The sequence below is a fragment of the Phacochoerus africanus genome, chromosome 5 (assembly GCF_016906955.1).
Source record: "Phacochoerus africanus isolate WHEZ1 chromosome 5, ROS_Pafr_v1, whole genome shotgun sequence".
In the NCBI taxonomy this organism is placed as follows: Eukaryota; Metazoa; Chordata; class Mammalia; order Artiodactyla; family Suidae; genus Phacochoerus; species Phacochoerus africanus.
In genome coordinates this window covers 49760877-49778485 of record NC_062548.1, presented here as the reverse complement: position 1 = coordinate 49778485, position 17609 = coordinate 49760877, and the positions used below count along the sequence as shown (strand labels likewise).

The window sequence follows — 17609 nt, the reverse complement described above, 5'->3', positions numbered from 1 at the left end:
CAGACCTTAGTCCTGGGGTGGTGAGGACATCGTGGTGCACAGCGCCCGCTGGGGGGCAGCAGAGAGTCACGACTCCGGCCCTCAAGCTCCCAGTGATCTGGGGTTTAGAGGATTGCGGGCTCCGCCCTACTACGCCCCCTTTTCTCCCCTTCCTTTCTCCTTCCTTTCCGCGGCTTTCCTTTCCTACCCGGTGTCCCCAGGCAGGAAGAAAGCGATCCACAAACGAATTAGCACTCCCTTGCCCTGCCCGAGCGTAGCACTTGGCATCCGCTCAGCTCTTTCCCACAGCCGGAAAAGCAGGCACCAGCCCCTCTTTATGGAGGAGGAGGAGGCTGCAAGTCTGTGACTCGACCAAGGTCACGCAGCAAAGTTAGGACTTGAACTCAGCTCGTGGACTCTAATGCCAAGGCCCAACTCCTTCCTAAAGCCTCGAGCGCATACTTTGGACACCAACTTTGGACACAAACTTTTGTTTTCAACGGGGGGCAGACCACGGCCAATCAATCTCCGGCCAAGGGCTCTGATTGTTGTGGGAAATACCCTGGGGCGAGGGTGCTTCCCGGATCTTCCAAAGGCCAGCTCTGCGCTGTCCTGCGGAGCGGAGAGCTGCGGTGGCCAGACTCGGAGCCCTCAGCCAGGAGAGTGGATCCTGATTCCCCAAGGGGAGTGGCACTGCGGCTCCCTTCCTCTCTGGCCCCAGCCCCCTCCTCAGCCACTCGGCCCCACCCTGCACGGGAGATTCGGTGAAACCGCGGACCGCGCGGCCTCCCCAGGGGCTGGCCGGGTAGCGGTGGCTTTGCGCCAGGTTCCGTCTGGGGGCAGGACCGTGAGGGGAGGGGCCGCCTCCCTCCGCCCCTTCTCGGGTTCGTGCGGGGGGGCCGCAGGGAACTCCTCCCGGGGTGGTCGCTGCGCCTAGGCCAATGAGCTCGCGGGGAGCGGCGATGGAGGCTGGGGCAGCCGGGAGCGCCCGGGACCCCCGCCGCCGTAGCGCCCCCGCTCCCCCAAGCCCGTGGGGCTGGAGAGGGGGTGGAAGAGGCGAGGCGTCCGCGCCAGGCATGGAGGCACCTCTGGCCCAGGCCGGCCACCTGAGCTGTGCTCCGCGCTGCCGCCGCGCGTCGAAGTTTGCGGGCTGACTCGGAAAGTTGCGCTCGGACTCCACCGCCGCGCCGCGTCCAACCTCCCAGCCGGCCCCAACTCGCCGCCGCCGCCCTCTGCGGGGCCCCGGCCCCGCCGACACCCGCAGCCCCGCCTGCCGGGGGCATGTGAGCCACGGTCTCCCCTAGAGGCCGGGCGGGCTGCACCGGCCCGGCGCCTCCCGAGGCAGCTCGCGGGCGAGGGGCACGCCCCGGCCCCAGGCAGCCCGGGCCGCCATGGGCATCCAGGGCATGGAGCTGTGCGCCATGGCCGTGGTGGTGCTGCTGTTCATCGCCGTCCTCAAGCAGTTCGGCATCCTGGAACCCATGTCCATGGAAGGTAACGCTTGGCCACCCGCCCCTCCACTGCCCTGCACCGGGGGCCAGCGGTCAGTGGGGTAGGGGAGCAGCACTTGGAGTCCGGGGCGCGGGCACCCGAGTCCGGTGAGGAGCGACCCTCGGGGACTCTGCGCTCTGCCGCCCTGCTCGCCTCGGCAGCCGCCCCCTCCCGGCTCTGGAGGGCCGGCCTGGAACTAAGGGAGCAGAAAGGGCTGGGGCTGTGAGAAGCCCCAGAGGGGATGGGGCCGCGGAGCTTGGGGTGGGCGTGAGAGAGATGCCGGGTTACACCTTGAGTGGGCACTCCTGACAGTCCTAGGCCCTTGGGTCTGAGCCTCCGCCACCGGTGAGCACAGCCCGCTTGGCCGCCGGCAGTGGGAGGTGGCACAGGGTGAAGGTAACAGGAAGGACCCTCAGCCCAGGGTGTCCGCTGCAGCAGCGGTGAGTAATATAAAACCTTTGCCGCGTGACGGGGCCATCCCTGTCGCCCCCTAGCCCACATCCAGTTCCCTTTCCCCAGCCAAGGCTCAGGCTTGGGGATCAGTAACCAAACCCTCGGCGCCGCATTTCCTTCTGTCCCAATAAAATACTGAGGGGACAGATCTCTTAAATCAGACGTTGCCTTCCTGCGTGTGACCCCTGACAGGGATCCTTAGGTCCCTCCCCATGACCTCTGGGCAGGTGACAGGTGAAGGGCTGTAACTTTCCTGCTGAAGCCCTGTGCCCCTGGACTATGGGGAAGGGGGTCGTCTGTCCCATTCCTGTCACCTGTGTGCCCATGCTGTCCTCTCAAAGGAGGATATGTGTCCTGCCTGCCTCAGCACTCTGCTGACCTTGCCAGGCTCCAGCTCCTGGGACTGAAACCCAGAGGCCCCAGAGAGGGGAGGAGGGAGAAGCAGCCCTTGCCTCTGAATTCCAGGCAGCCCCACCAGCCTGGGGATGTACTCTAATCCTCTACAAAGGGCTGCTGAGGGCAGGAGTGGGCAGAGGGCCAGAAAGCAAGGCCTGGCCCCCATTTGGCCTTCAGAGCCAAGGGCTGGCTCTTTATCTGAAGTCCATGGCCATGTGCGCCTCAGAGGCCATTGGGCTGCATCGCACCTTTTCTAGGTGAGTTCAGGAGGCCTAGAGAGAAAGGTCTTGCTCAAGATGGTTCTGAGAGGTATCACCTTGAACTGTACATTTTGGTTCAGGAAGAAAATTGCCCAAACTGGCCCTGCACTTGGCTGGATGGATGCGGCCTCTGGCAGGGGGAATCTTTGACAGGGGACTTAGTGGGAAATACAGGTGGGGCTGGGTGGGCATCCCACAAGCCATGCCTTGAGGACCCATCTCTCCTGTGGCCACTAGCCCACCCTCTACTCCCTACCCTATCCCTAACTGGAGCCTGCGGTGGGCATAGTGGCCCATGGTATCTGGGAAGCCATGTTCCCTGCATTGTCCCACGTGGGACCCAGGAGCACCAGCCAGGCTCACTCTACTTGGTACTACAAACCCTTCTTAATGGGAGCCCAGTCTGGTAGCCTGAAGTTTACCTTTGTGACTTCACTTCTAAGGAGAAGGGATTTCTTTTCAAAGTGGATCAGATGCACAGGACTATAGATACTTTATTCAACTTGCTAAAAAACCCACTTTGGGCACTAATGAATTTGTCTTTTCTGGTCTGTTTGCCCGCTTGTGCCCCTTGGAGTTCTGGGGTCTGGCTGCAGTGGGAGGAGCATGGAGCCTTGGAATCAGCCTGAGCTGGGATCCTGTCATCCCACACATACTGGCTGTAAAACTCCTTAACCTTTCTGAGCCTTGGTTTGACTATCTGTAAAGTGGGGCCAATAATAATCCTGCCCTGCAGAGCTGTGGCAGACTTCTAATTGGGTCAGTAGGGCTTTACTGGACCCTAGGATGGTTTTTGGTGTGTAATAAATGCACAGACTTTGTGAACCTTTGCTGTCAACAGTAATTAGCTGAGATCAGAACTGATTGATGGTTGAAAACATTGTCTCCCTCAGGCAGGTCTCCCCTGCCTGCATCAGAGGGAGGGAGTTATCTGTTTCCCAGATGTTCCATGTGGATGAGAAATGGTGCCCACTAAGTGCCTGGAAGGGCCCATTGGCCAGGCAGCATCAAAGGGACTGTTGTGGGCTATGAGGAGACCAGGACCCTCCGCCCCAGCCTGGGAGGGAACTGGCACTGGCGGTTGAGGGCTGGGCCCAGCTCCCCTCCAAGCGTGCGTGTGCAATCGGATGTGCCTCTTGTCCTCTCTGAGCCTCTGTAGTTCTCATAGGTAAGAGACCAGAGTTACAGTGCCCCTGGGGAGTGTTAGGAACTAATGGATTTGGGTTCTAGCAGACTTCTAGAAGTATATGCAGAAGTTGAAAGGCTTTCCTCTCTTGGCCCTGTTGGTCTCTGTCTCTGGGTGACTCTCTCAAGGGGAGTTCCAGCCTGGGTTGGCCCCTTGGTTACTGGGTGACTTTGGTGCATCAAACCTTCTGGAGCCTCAATTTCCTCATCTATAGAATGAGGATGGTAATAGAATATTTTCCTCTATACCCCTCACAGGGGGGTGGTGAACTGAAGCACTTTGAAAAAGTTACAAGCAAGACTCCAATCTAAGGGATCACACTAGTCAAATGGGAGCCTAGCCTGGGCTGGTAAGTTTGCTGCTTGTTTGCATGGCTGGCACAGCCCTGGCACCGGACATTTTTGTCCTGTGGCCCAAGGCTTGACTCTGGTGGCTGCCTCTCTGATCTTGGTTCTGATGTCCCAGGTTCTAGACTAGTGGCTCTCAGCTGAGGGCGCTTTTGCTCTTCAGTGGACATTTGGTCATGTCTGGAGGCACTGATTTGGCACAGTTGATGGGGAGTATACCACTGGCATCAGGGGGCAAGAGGCTGGGGATGCAGCTAAACATTCTGCAAGGCACAGCCAGCCCCTCACCACAGAGGATGGGCAGGCCCTAGTGTCTGGTTGAGAAGCCTGGTTCTAGAAGGAGCACTGGCTGGGGCTGGGAGAGCTGCCTTTCAGCTCTGATGTGGACACTGACATGCTCTCATTAATTGGGAAAGTCACTTTTCCTATCTGGGCTCTTCTTCCTTGTATGTAAAAGTGGGGGATGGGATTAGAGGCACCATCTTCCCCTGACCTTCTGGATTCCTGCCTGTCAGGGTACGCTAGAAGTGGAACTCTCTCTCTCTCTCTCTCTCTTTTTTTTTTTTTTTTTTTTTAGTGGCTGCGCCCTTGGTATATGGAAGTTCCTGAGCCAGGGATGGAATTCGAGCTGCAGCTGCGACCTACACCAAGGCGGCAACGCCAGATCTTTTAACCCACTGCACTGGGCCAAGGATGGAACCTGCACCTCTGCCGTGACCCGAGACTCTGCCATCTGATTCTTTGTTGTTGTTGTTGTTGTTGTTGTTGTTGCTATTTCTTGGGCCGCTCCCGCGGCATATGGAGGTTCCCAGGCTAGGGGTCGAATTGGAGCTATAGCCACTGGCCTACACCAGAGCCACAGCAACGCGGGATCCGAGCCGCGTCTGCAACCTACACCACAGCTCACGGCAACGCCGGATTCTTAACCCACTAAGCAAGGGCAGGGACCGAACCTGCAACCTCATGGTTCCTAGTCGGATTCGTTAACCATTGCGCCACGACGGGAACTCCTGCCATCTGATTCTTAATCCACTGTGCCACAGCAGGAACTCCTTGGGTTGTGTTAGATGATGCAATCCTGAAATTTTCTCTTCCTGTCCCCACCCAATGTGAGCTCTCCAAGGGTGGCAGGGACTTGTGTCCATATACTTGTGGCCCCAGAGTGTGCCCAGCGCTGCCCAGCAAACAACAGATGTTGAGTCTGTGTAAATCATATGCTGTTTTCAGCCACACTTATTGGGCACCTATTGTATACCAGGCAGTGTGAGGCCACCCACCAGGAACACAAGCAGTGTGGGATCCTGGCCCTCCCTTTAGGGCATCCCTGGGAGATGATTGCTTAGGGGAGGGTCCCTCTGGCTGGGGTGGGGGCAGGGAGGTTGGATTGTGAGGGCCTGAGTATAGGTGGGTGAAGAGAACAGGGTGGGTGAGGGGGAAGATGTGCACAGCCTGCCCACCCCTCGTTCCTCCCTCTGGGAGGCATCCCCAGCCCTCTGTAGCTGCCTCTGTGCCCAGCTGCCCACAGGGGCCTGACCTTGCAAAGGTGACCTGGGGGGCCGGTGGGCCCATGGTCACCTGCTGGCTTGGAGCAAGCCCACGGGTCTGCCCCCCCTCTTCTCCTGCTCCTTCTCCTGTCTTCCTCCTCCCAGCACCAGCTCCTGCCTTTTCCGGGGGTCTGGTGATGCCCTTAGCAGCCTGCATGCCCTTCTCCCTGGCAGGGTCCACCACTCTTGGTAAACTGCAAGTTCCTCAGGACTCCTGCAGCCCCTGAGCAGAGTCTCCAGATCCGAGATGCTGGTGACGATGACAGTAGCCAACATCTAGAGAGTGCTCTCTGCATTAGGTACTTCATAGGTATCATAAGTTTGTCCTCAAGAGCAGGCCCACTTTACAGATGAGGAAACTGAGGCTCAAGGAGTGGCAGAGCCAAGACCTTTCTGCACCCTGGCACACCCATCCTGAGTGTGTCTCTAACTATGCAGGGCCAAGGGGACTTTGGCTACAGCAGTGCATCCAGCCTCCTACAGTGCAAGCGTTGGGAGCCCAAAGTGCAGGCAGCTGGGTCAAATCCAAAGTGGGGAAGAATCTCCCTCGTAGAGCTGCACGAATGTGTGCAAAGCCCGTAAAGCAGGGCCGGGCACCATGTACATGCCGTTTGTTAGCTCTTGTCATTGCTTACCAAAAATGTCCTAGCCCAGATTCCTCCCAGGGTCACATGTCATTAACTGTGGACTTGAAAGTTAGTGGAAGAGGAGGATATGGGAATTCTTGTTGTGGCTTAGTGCATTAAGAACCCAACTAGAATCCATGAGGATGCAGGTTCAATCCCTGGTCTCACTCAGTGTGTCAAGGATCCAGCGTTGCCGTGAGCTGTGGTATAGGTCGCACATGCAGCTCAGATCCGGTGTGGCTGTGGCCATGGTGTAGGCTGGCAGCTGCAACTATGTTTCGACCCCTAGCCTGGGAACTTCCATATGCAGCAGGTGTGGCCCTAAAAAGACAAAAAGAAAAATAAAAGGAGGATGCACTTGATAGGCTCGTCACAATGGTGGACACCCTTCACTGTGTGTTGCTCTGTAATGTTGGGGCCCTTGGGCCCCAACTGGCCAGAGGCTGCTGCCCACAGGCACACTAGGCCGGGCCAGGGAAAAGGAAGGAGAGAGGTGGGCTCTGCGTGAGTGGCTTCTGCAGGACAGGCAGGTGGGCTGGAGCCCAGCCTAATGTTGCTTCAGTTTGGGGGCTGGCACAAGACCCCCCTCCCTCCCTCCTTAAGTCACTGTCTTGACCGTTGCACATCTAGACAGAGGTTTCAAAACAGCTTAGCCGGGGACCCCAAATGAAGCCTGGCATAGAAGCCCACACCCGGACAGTGCTCAGGGCACTGCTAGGATTGAGGGGGAGTCCCAGGGCTTCTCTTTAACCCATGGTGGTCCCTGTGGCTCTGCTCTGGGAACCCCAAGGCCAAGCGTCACTTGACCGTCAAAGAGTACATGAGGGATTCGACCCACCAGCTGGGTTCCAGAGGTGCTGGAGCCGGCAGGTGTGAACAAAGATGAGTGATGGATGGAGGCGAGGTCTGCTCAGGAGAGGGTCCCGCAACCTATGGGGGTGCCTTGCAAAGGTGTTGGGGGAAGCCTGGGGTGTCCACACCAGGATCATGCATTGGGGAAGACCAAAAAGCACCCCTCACCCACAACAGGGCAGGATGAGGAGCCCATTCATGGTGTGCTGGAGACCCAGCCTCCTCATCCCTGAGCCCTTGTGAACTGTCAGCCACAGGCACCTGTAGGTAATTCCAGCCTCCACTGTATCTCAGGAGCTGAGTTCTTGCAGCTCTTGGAGGCTGGTCCCTGGGGCAATATTAGGGCCAACTTTCCTCCCATTCCCCAGAGGCCAAATTTGGATTATGCAATATCACCCCAGCCTTCCTCCTCAAGAGGTACTCACTAAGGAGGGGTGTGACATTAGGGCAGTGGTGTGGGGACCACATGGAGGACTCCAAGGCCCCCCAAATACAGAATTGTAGAGCTTCCTATCAGTAAATCAAATTAAGCTTCATGCTGAAACCCAGCCTTGGGGTAAGGAAGTCCATGGGCTTTCCCCTTGGTGACAGCATAGATGCTTTTTAAACTGTCACTTTCAATCACTACCAAGCCTGGCACCAAGGGCATGCTGACCAACGGCTGGGTTCAAGAGGGGTTGAAGAGTTTCTGCTGTGGCTCTGATGGGTTAAGAACCAGACTAGTATCCGTGAGGATGAGGGTTCAATCTCGCTCAGTGGGTTAAGGAGTCAGAATTACTGTGAGCTTTGGTGTAGGTTGTAGATGTGGCTCAGATCTGGCATTGCTGTGGCTGTGGTTTAGACCAGCAGCTGCAGGTCCAATTCAACCCCTCGCTTGGGAACTTCTGTATGCCAAGAGTGCGGCCCTAAAAAGAAAATAAAAGAGGGGTTGGAGCCACAGAGTGTAGACAGCAGTTTGGAGTTTTGCTTCCAAAGGGAGCAAAGCTGAATGTTGGCTGGCAGCCCTAGGGGAGCCTTTGGTCGGGGCAGCCCGGGGTGGGGGTGGGGCTTCCCCGGGCTCTTGCACTGAGGCAGGCAAAACGCACCCCTCACTCAATACCTGGTGCCCCTTAGCTCAGTGAATTACAGATATGGAGCCGCCTTTCCCACGCCCCTGCAGGTGGGTCCTTTGCAGAGGGAGCTGCATGGAGGGGGGCACAGGGATGGGGACTGAGACTTTTACGCCATGGGCAGAAAGTCCAGTTTGTAAGCTGTCAGGTGATGGTACAACTTTGGGACTTTCAGCCTTAAAACAATTTTCTTAAAGCCTTGTGCTTTCACCCCTTGGACAAAGTGCTTGTGTGATAGAGAGGTTAAATCTGTATTGCCGACCCCCTGGCCATCAATGGATACTTGCTGGGGAGGGAAGGGGTGGGGAGGGCTGATACAGGGAGATGGCAGAGGGAGGATGACTTCACAGTTTTGTGAACAAGGCTTCTCAGCGGAAACCCATGCAGGTGGCTGTTTAGGTCCATTTGTCGCCAGCGCAACTGTGATTGCAGAGGTGTGTGTGATGTCTCGGGCAGCTCCTGAAAGATCCAGCTGTGTCTCCACTGAAACATACCAGAGGGGAGATCCTGTGGATTTCTCCTGTGGAAGAGCCAGGAGAGACTCCAGGGCCCCTGGGAGCAGGTGGGGGCCCCAGCATGGGGCCTGATGCTGTGGGCATCAGGAAAGGGCCAGGCAACCTGCTCTTTAGATAGCCCCACACGGTCCAGAGTGAGAACCGTGGGTGGGGATCAGGCTCCTTGAGGAAGGAGCAGCCAGCTACTCAGGGTGGGGAGGGGTCCACAGAGCCAGGGACTCGGGTGGATGTAGAGAACAGTTTCCTTTTTTTTTTTTTTTTTTGTCTTTTTGCCATTTCTAGGGCTGCTCCTGCGGCATATGGAGGTTCCCAGGCTAGGGGTCAATCGGAGCTGTAGCTGCCAGCCTACATCAGAGCCACAGCAATGCGGGATCCGAGCCACGTCTGTAACCTGCACCACAGCTCACGGCAATGCCAGATCCCTAACCCACTGAGCAAGGCCAGGGATCGAACCCGCAACCTCATCGTTCCTAGTCGGATTCATTAACCACTGAGCTATGACCAGAACTCCGAGAACAGTTTCCTAAGCCAGGAAAAAGGAGAGATTTCCTTGCCTCTTCTGTCCTGCCTGCCTAAACGCAAGTGTCAAAGTGAAAAACCTGACTCTCACTTGTTTAGGGAACAGGAGAGCAAAGCTGTTTCAGAAACTGATGCAACATAGGACTCAAAACTGGTGAATATTGGAGTTCCCTGGTGGCTCAGTGGGTTAAGCATCTGGCGTTGTCTCTGCTGTGGCTCAGGTTGCTGCTGTGACTCAGGTTCGATCCCTTGCCTGGGAATTTTCGCATGCTGCAGGGCAGCCAAAAAAACTGAAAAACCAAAACAACTGGTGGATGTCCAATGGGGCAGTTAATAGCCACTAACTTTATAGGATATATTTTTTTAAGGATGGAAATCACTCGAATCCCTAGTGGCCACAAATCATTTGCAACCTGTCAGTCTAGTTCACATCTGGCTTCACAGCACCTGGGTTCTGATGGATAGACAATAATAAGTCAAACAGAATTTCCTAAAGCCAATGTCTAGCGTGATGTTGGAAAGCCCTCAGCCATCCTCCTGCCTTATCTTCCAGTTCTGGGTAATTAACACCCAGTCTTGGTGGATGGCACCAGCAGTCACTTGGTTTTCTAGGTCAGAAGCACAGGGTCGTCCTGGGCTCTGCCCACCATACCCTGGTATGCTTGGTAGCTACGGACAGTGGCTCTCCCCCGCCCCCACCCTTTTTTATTAGGGCCGAACCCGAAGCATATGGAAGTTCCCAGGCTGTGGTTGAATCGGATCTGCAGCTGCCGGGCTACACCACAGCCACAGCAACGCTGGATCCGAGCCCCATCTGTGACCTGAATTGCAACTTATGGTTGAACCCATGTCTTCATGGATACTAGTCGGGTTCCTTACCTCGGGGACACAATGGGAACTCCATGGCTTCCTCTTCCTGCCAGTCTCTCCTCTCTGTGTCACTTCACTTGACACTCGAGGCCAAAGTGGCTGTTCTGGAATGGAGATCAGACAAGCCCTTCCCCTGCTTTGGCCCTTCAGTGGCTCCTGTGCCCACATATCCCTTGGCTTACCTTCAACCCTCTGCCCAGGGTGCCCTCTGACCCTGTTGTCATCTCCCCTGAGTCGTGGAACATCACCTCTCTCTCTGATTCCCCACTGTTCTGTGCCCATCAGGTATAAGCCGCAGGGAGTGTTGGGGCCCTGGGGCCAATCTGCAGGAGATTGCTCCGGCCTGTGACATTAAACTTAACTCCCGAGGCAATAATCCACGAACACCCCTGCGCTCTCCTCAAGGAAACAGCGCTGTGGAGCATCCACCCACCTGGCATGTGGAACAGGGCACCTCCCCCCCCCCCCTTGCGCAGGTGCTATTTCAGGGGTGGGTGCAGCAGGGAGCAGACAGAGGTCTGCTGAGGTCCCCAGAGCAGGGGGAGGGACTGACCATACACCAGTTGTTTTGTTCTACTCAGGCCCCCGTAAGCAAATAGCCCAGACTCAGGAACTTACACCACAGAAATTTTGTTTCCTCATAATTCCGGAGGCCAGAAGTTCTTGATGAAGGTGCCAGCAGGGCTGATTTCTGGTGAAGCCTCTCTTCTTGGGGTGCAGATGGCCACCTTCTGGCTGTGTCCTTATGTGGCCTTTCCTCGGTGCATGCCTGTTGGAGGGGAAGTCTCTCTTCCTCTACTTACATGGTCACTGATCCTATTGGATTAGGACTCCACCTTAATGACCTCATTTAACCTGAATTATCTCCTAAAGATGTTACTGCATTGGGGGTTAGGGCTTAAACATGCGACTCGGGGAAGAGGGGGACACAAGTCAGTCCATAGCACTGGTAAACAGAGAAATGTGCATCTTCCAGGATCACAGCCAGATGAAGAAGTGAAAACAGGGAATTCCTGTTGTGGCCTAGCAGGTTGCAAACCCAACTAGCATCCACGACAATGCGGGTTCGATCCCTGCGCTCACTCAGTGGGTTAAGGATCCGGTGTTGCCATGAACTGTGGTGAAGGTCACAGACACAGCTCAGATCCCGCGTTGCTGTGGCTGTGGTGTAGGCCGGCAGCTGCAGCTCCAATTTGACTCCTGGCCTAGGAACCTCCTTATGCTGCGGGTGTGGCCCCAAAATGCAAAAAGAAAAAACAGAGACATGGATAGATAGTAATGGTGGGGGCAGCGCCTTTGAATAGGTTACGATTGAGCAGAGACTTGAAGACGTGTGGGTTCTGAGGGAAGAGCATCGGGACCCAGAGAGAACAGTGAGGGAGGGTGCTGGTGGTTTTGAGGTGCCGGCATGGCCAAAGGGGGGCTGCACGCAGAGGGACCTGGGAGATGAGGTCAGAGCTGCAGGCTGGGGAGCACATTTATTGGCACTTCCTTTGTCGTTTACACCCAGAGCTTGGGGAGCTTGTTAGCAGAAGAGAACGTGAGGATATGTTTTCAGCAGCCTCCTCCAGCACTACTGAAGGCTAGACCAACCCATGGGATCCAGGGCAGAAGCAGAGAGACAAGCCAGGAGGGAGGATGGACTTGTGGCCCTGGGTAGGGGCAGTGGAGGTGGGAGGAGCGCTCAGAGGCAGATTCCGGTTGAAAGTAGGGTTTGCTTGGGGACTGTGTGTTGGCAGGAAGGTTCATGCCCAGGGTTTGGGCCTGAGCACCCCACGGGATGGGAGCTGCTGTAGCTGAGCTGAGGGAGGCTGGGGATGGAGCAGGGGGAGCTGGGGTGGGGGAGGGGGGATCAGAAGCATAATATGGTTTTGTGCCATTTGAGAACCTCCTGGATCTCCAGGTGCAGGTGGCAAGTAGGCAGGGGAGTCTGGGGCTCCGGGAGAAGTTAGCCGCATCCTGGGCTTGACTCTGGGAGGAACGTTCAGATTTTGAAGGTTCAATGGGGGTAAATTTTTTTTTCTTCATTGTCCTGACATGCATTTTTCAAACTCAGAATTTTGAACACCTGTATGTGTGCTTATTAGCTTTTTGTTTCTTTATCTATAAATTTCCAATATGTATCGTTTAACCTTTTCTCTTGCTGTCCTTTGCTTATTTTCCAAGTGTCTGATGTTTCATGCAGACCACAGGTGTTTGGATTACTATTAAACATTAATTGCATTTATTATTTTTTTAAAAACCAAAATTAAAGTTTTGCTTTATTATTTCAAAATTCTCAGCCATTAATTTGGGTGTTTATACTTAGTGTGTTTATTTCTTGAAATTACTATAAGAAATTACCTAGACCCCAACCCCTCTATAGGACATAACTATTGCTAGCATTTCGGTACATTTCCAATGTTTTTTCTTTTTTTTAATTTAATGAATTTTATTACATTTGTAGTTGTGCAATGATCATCACAACCCAAATTTATGACATTTCCTTCCCAAACCCCCAGCCCACCCCCCACCCCCAACCTGTCTCCTTTGGAAACCATGTTTTTCAAAGTCTGTGAATCAGTTTCTGTTCTGCAAAGAAGTTCATTGTGTTCTTTTTTAGATTCCACATGTAAGTGATAGCATATAATACTGGTGTCTCACTGTCTGACTAATTTCACTTAGCATGATAATTTCTAGGTCCATTCATGTTGCTGCAAATACCATTATTTATTTATTTATGTATTTATGTATTTATTTATTTATTTATTGGTCTTTTTGCCATTTCTTGGGCCGCTCCTGTGGCATATGGAGATTCCCAGGCTAGAAGTCTAATCAGAGCTGTTGCTGCCAGCCTATGCCACAGCCACAGCAACGCGGGATTCTAGCCGCGTCTGTAACCTACACCACAGCTCACGGCAATGCTGGGTCCTTAACCCACTGAGCAAGGCCAGGGATCGAACCCACAGCCTCATGGTTCCTAGTCGGATTCGTTAACCACTGAGCCACAACAGGAACTCCTATTTCATTCCTTTTAATGGCTAAGTAATATTCTATTGTGTATATGTACCACATCTTCTTTATCCACTCCTCTATTGCTGGGCATTTAGGTTGTTTCCTTGTCTTGGCTATTGTGTATAGTGTTACAGTGAACATTGGAGTACATGTGTCTTTTCAAGTCATGGTTTTCTCTGGATAGATGCCCAGGAATGGGATTGCTTGATCAAATGGTAATTCTATTTTTAGTTTTCTGAGAAATCTCCATACTGTTTTCCACAGTGGTTGCGCCAATTTACATTCCTACCAACAGTGTAATAGGGTTCCCTTTTCTCCACACCCTCTTCAGCATTTATTGTTCATAGACTTTTTGATGATGGCCATTCTGGCCTGTGTAAGGTGGTACCTCAGAGTGGTTTTGCTTTGCCTTTCTCTAATAATGAGTGATGTTGAACATCTTTTCATGTGTTTTTTGGCCATGTGTATGTCTTCTTTGAAGAATTGTCTGTTTAGATATTCTGCCCATTTTTTGATGGGGTTGTTTGTTTTTTTGGTATTGAGCTGCAGGAGGTGTTTATAAATTTTGAAGATTAATCCCTTGTCAGTCGTTTCATTGGCAAATATTTTTTCCCATTCTGTGGGTTGTCTTTTCATTTTGTTTAGGGTTTTCTTTGCTGTGCAGAAACTTTTAAGTTTAATTAGGTTCCATTTGTTTATTTTTGTTTTTATTGTCATTACTCTAGGTGGTAGAACTGAGAAGATATTGCTGTGGTTAACATTAATTAGGTTTAGGAGTTCCCGTCGTGGCGCAGTGGTTAAGGAATCCGACTAGAAACCATGAGGTTGCGGGTTCGGTCCCTGCCCTTGCTCAGTGGGTTAACGATCTGGCGTTGCTGTGAGCTGTGGTGTAGGTTGCAGACGCGGCTCGGATCCCGCGTTGCTGTGGCTCTGGCGTAGGCTGGTGGCTACAGCTCCGATTTGACCCCGAGCCTGGGAGCCTCCATATGCTGCGGCAGTGGCCCAAGAAATACCAAAAAAAAAAAATAATAATAATTAATTAGGTTTAAACATTTCAGTTAATTTCATATATATATTTGATATGTGAGTTATAAAGAATAATGTGATGATTACCAGTGATCCCATCCTCCCCCAGGGCTAGAGCATCACCAGCATCACCAGCCTGCCTCTCTGAGCTCTTTTCTCTCTCACCTGCAGAGACAGCAGATTTTTACCTGTCCTTCCGGGATTTTTATTCTTATTTGTAATACGATCTTTCATATCTCCCTGTAAATATATTATTTGGTTATTCTTGGTTTTGAATTTCATTTACAAAAAATGGAATCTTGGAAATGCTATAAAGTTTGGTTGTGATGATTGTACAACTATAAATGTAATAAAATTCATTGAGTAGTTAAAAAGATAATTGAATAATGAAAAAAATAAAAATGCTTTCCTGAAACCTAAAAAAATTTAAAAATTAAAAAAAAAAAAGGAATCCTAGTTTCCTAGAACTGTCTTTTCATCCAACACTGTTTCCAAGACTGACTCATACTGCTGTGAGTAATTATGGTTCATTCCTTTTTCACTGCTGCATGATATTTCTTCCAGTGGATGCCCCCAAATCTATTTTTCTACCTGTTGTCAGTGGAGATTTGGTTGTTTCAAGCTCTTGTTACCTTGGAGTGCTCTAGGGACCCCTGGCATTGAGTTTCTCTGGTATGTAAACCTGGGGAGGATTACAGAGCCCTGCGGTATGCAAATGTATACATCATTAGTATGAAAATGCAAATGATCTTCCATAGTGGTCATACCGGTTTGCACACTCAGTGGCATGTTTAAGAATGACCATTGAGGGAGCTCCTGTTGTGGTGCAGTGGAAACAAATCTGACTAGGAACCATGAGGTTTCGGGTTCGATCCCTGGCCTCATTCAGTGGATTACAGATCTGGCGCTGTAATGAGCTGTGGTGTAGGTCGCAGATGTGGCTTGGATCTGGCATTGCTGTGGCATAGGCCGGCGGCTACAGCTCCGATTAGACCCCTAGCCTGGGAACCTCCATATGCCTCAGGTGCGGCCCTAAAAAAAGACCATTGAAGAGTTCCCTTGGAATACAGTGGATTATGGATCTGGTGTTATCCTTGTAGCTACTTGAGTCACTGCTGTGGCACAGGTTCAATCCCTGGCCCAGGAACTTCCACATGCCGCAGGTGTGGACAAAAAAAATAAATTAAAAACAATAATAAAAACATAAAAAAAGACCATTGATCTATGTCCTCTCCAGCACTTGGTGTTTTCAGCCTTCTTATTTCATCGTCATTGTCTCCTGTCAATCCAGGAAGTGTTGCCTTCTCAACATAATTTGCATTTTCCTGTTATTAATGAGGTTGAACCATCTTTCATGTATTTATTCATGTTTCTGGTTTCCTTTTCTGATCATTATTAGTTCTGGACACTCTTCCTTCATCAGCTGTAAATACTGCCTGCTGTTTCCTCCCATCTGTTGAGTGTCCCAAAGTGCCCATGATGCCCAGTATCAAACAGAAATCCTTGATTTTGATGTAATGGAATTCATCCTTTTTTTTTTTTTCTTTCTGGTTTTTCATTTTAAGAAATCTTCCACCCTTAGGTTAGCAAGATACTCTTTTTTTTTTTTTTTTTGGTCTTTTCTAGGGCTGTACCCGTGGCATATGGAGGTACCCAGGCTAGGGGTCTAATTGGAGCTGTAGCCGAAGGCTTACGTCAGAGCCACAGCAAAGCAGGACCTGAGCTGTGTCTGTGACCTACACCACAGCTTACAAGCAACGCCGGATCCTTAACACACTGAGCAAGGCCAAGGATCGAACCCGCAACCTCAGGGTTCCTAGTCAGATTCATTAACCACTGAGCCACACGACGGGAACTCCCGCAAGATACCCCTTTTACATTTTACTTTAACGTTACAGCTCACCCTTCACATTTGAGTCTTTAGTTCATCCGGAGCCCATTTTTGCCTGTGGTATATGGAAGGGGTCTGGATTTCTTTTCTTTTTTTTTTTTTTTGGTCTTTTTCGCCTTTTCTAGGGCCGCATCCGTGGCATATGGAGGTTCATATTTTATTGTATTTTATTATATTTTCTAGGTGGTTATTACTGGTGCAGGAAATTGCTATTGATTCTCATAAATTAACCTTGCATCTGGCAACTTTACTGAACTCTCACGTATATTGATTCTTTTGGTCCCTGTAGGGACCATATCATCTACAAATAGTTAGTTTTATCTTATATCTCCCAACTCTTACACTGGTTTTTGTTGTTGTTTTCCCTTTTTTTAAATTTCCTTAGAGCATTGGCAAGACATCATTTAGTGGTAATTGTGGCCAACCTTGGCTTGTCCCAAACCTTAAAGAGTATGTGTCTGAGCCTTTGTCATTAAACCTAATATTTTCTGTAAATAAACATTTGATTTGCAAATCTAAGCTGCATTAATAAAGTTCCCCTTTGCTTCCTAGTTTGCTAAGAGTTTTTATTTAATTATAAATAGATGTGGATGTTACCAAATGCCTTTTCTATACAGGATTTTCATATGATTTTTCTCTCTTTACACCCTTACAGATAAAACCTTCTTGATCCCAATGTACTTTTTTTTTCTTTTTTTCCTTTTTTGGTACAGTTGGATTCAGTTACCTAACATTTGGTTTTAAGATTTTGCATCTATATTCAAAAATGAACTAGGCATATGATTTTCTTTTTATTTGTTTTTCCAGCTGTGTGGAGATGTTTTTGACACTAACATTGTGTAAGCTTATGAATCATCACCACAATGAGGTTAGTTGATATGTCCATCACCTCACACAATTACCATTTTTTGGTTCCTGTGGTGTTGGTGAGAACATTTACAATCTACCCCCTTAGTTCCCATCATGGCTCAGCAGAAATGAATCTGACTAGTATCCATGAGGATGCAGGTTCGATCCTTGGCCTTGCTCAGTGGGTTAAGGATCTGGCCTTGTGGTGAACTGTGGTGTAGGTCACAGATGCAGCTTTGATCTGACGTTGCTGTGGCTCTGGAATAGACCAGCAGCTACAGCTCCGGTGTGTGTGGCCTTAAAAAGGGAAAAAAAAGATGACAGTACTGACCACGGGATTAGCAGTATGGAGATCACCTGTAATCTTAGGAAAGCAGTTTGTGGAGTTCCTGTTGTGGCTCAGTAGGTCAAGAACCCAAAACAGTGCCTGTGGAGAATGCAGGTTCAATTCCTTGCCTCGCTCGGTGGATTAAGGATCCAGACCTCTCTTTATGTGCTTTTTTTTACATCTGTCTATCCTCTATGGTGTAGTGTTTGATCGGGGTTTTCACTCATTTGTTAATTTGAATTGCTTGTTTACTTTTTTTGCTTTTTAGGGCCACACTCATGGCATATAGAGGATAGGGGCCGAATTGGAGCTACAACTACACCACAGCCACAGCAATGCCGGATCCTTAATCCGCTGAGCGCGTGGGTAGGGGA

General features: G+C 51.1%; 1 protein-coding gene across 2 annotated transcripts in view; it reads left to right on the top strand.

The window, feature by feature from the left end:
* The window catches only part of KCNIP3 (potassium voltage-gated channel interacting protein 3), a 92946-nt gene that overhangs the window by 60146 nt on the left and 15191 nt on the right, over positions 1–17609 (top strand). Inside the window, exon 1 of one of the 2 annotated variants that reach the window (XM_047781219.1) lies at positions 935–1473. The exons of the other annotated variant lie outside the window; for it this stretch is intronic. Within the exon in view, the coding sequence (XP_047637175.1) occupies positions 1371–1473 (103 nt within the window). The 5' untranslated portion in view covers positions 935–1370. Of the gene's footprint in view, positions 1–934; positions 1474–17609 lie in introns of those variants that run through there. 2 annotated transcript variants of the gene reach the window in all.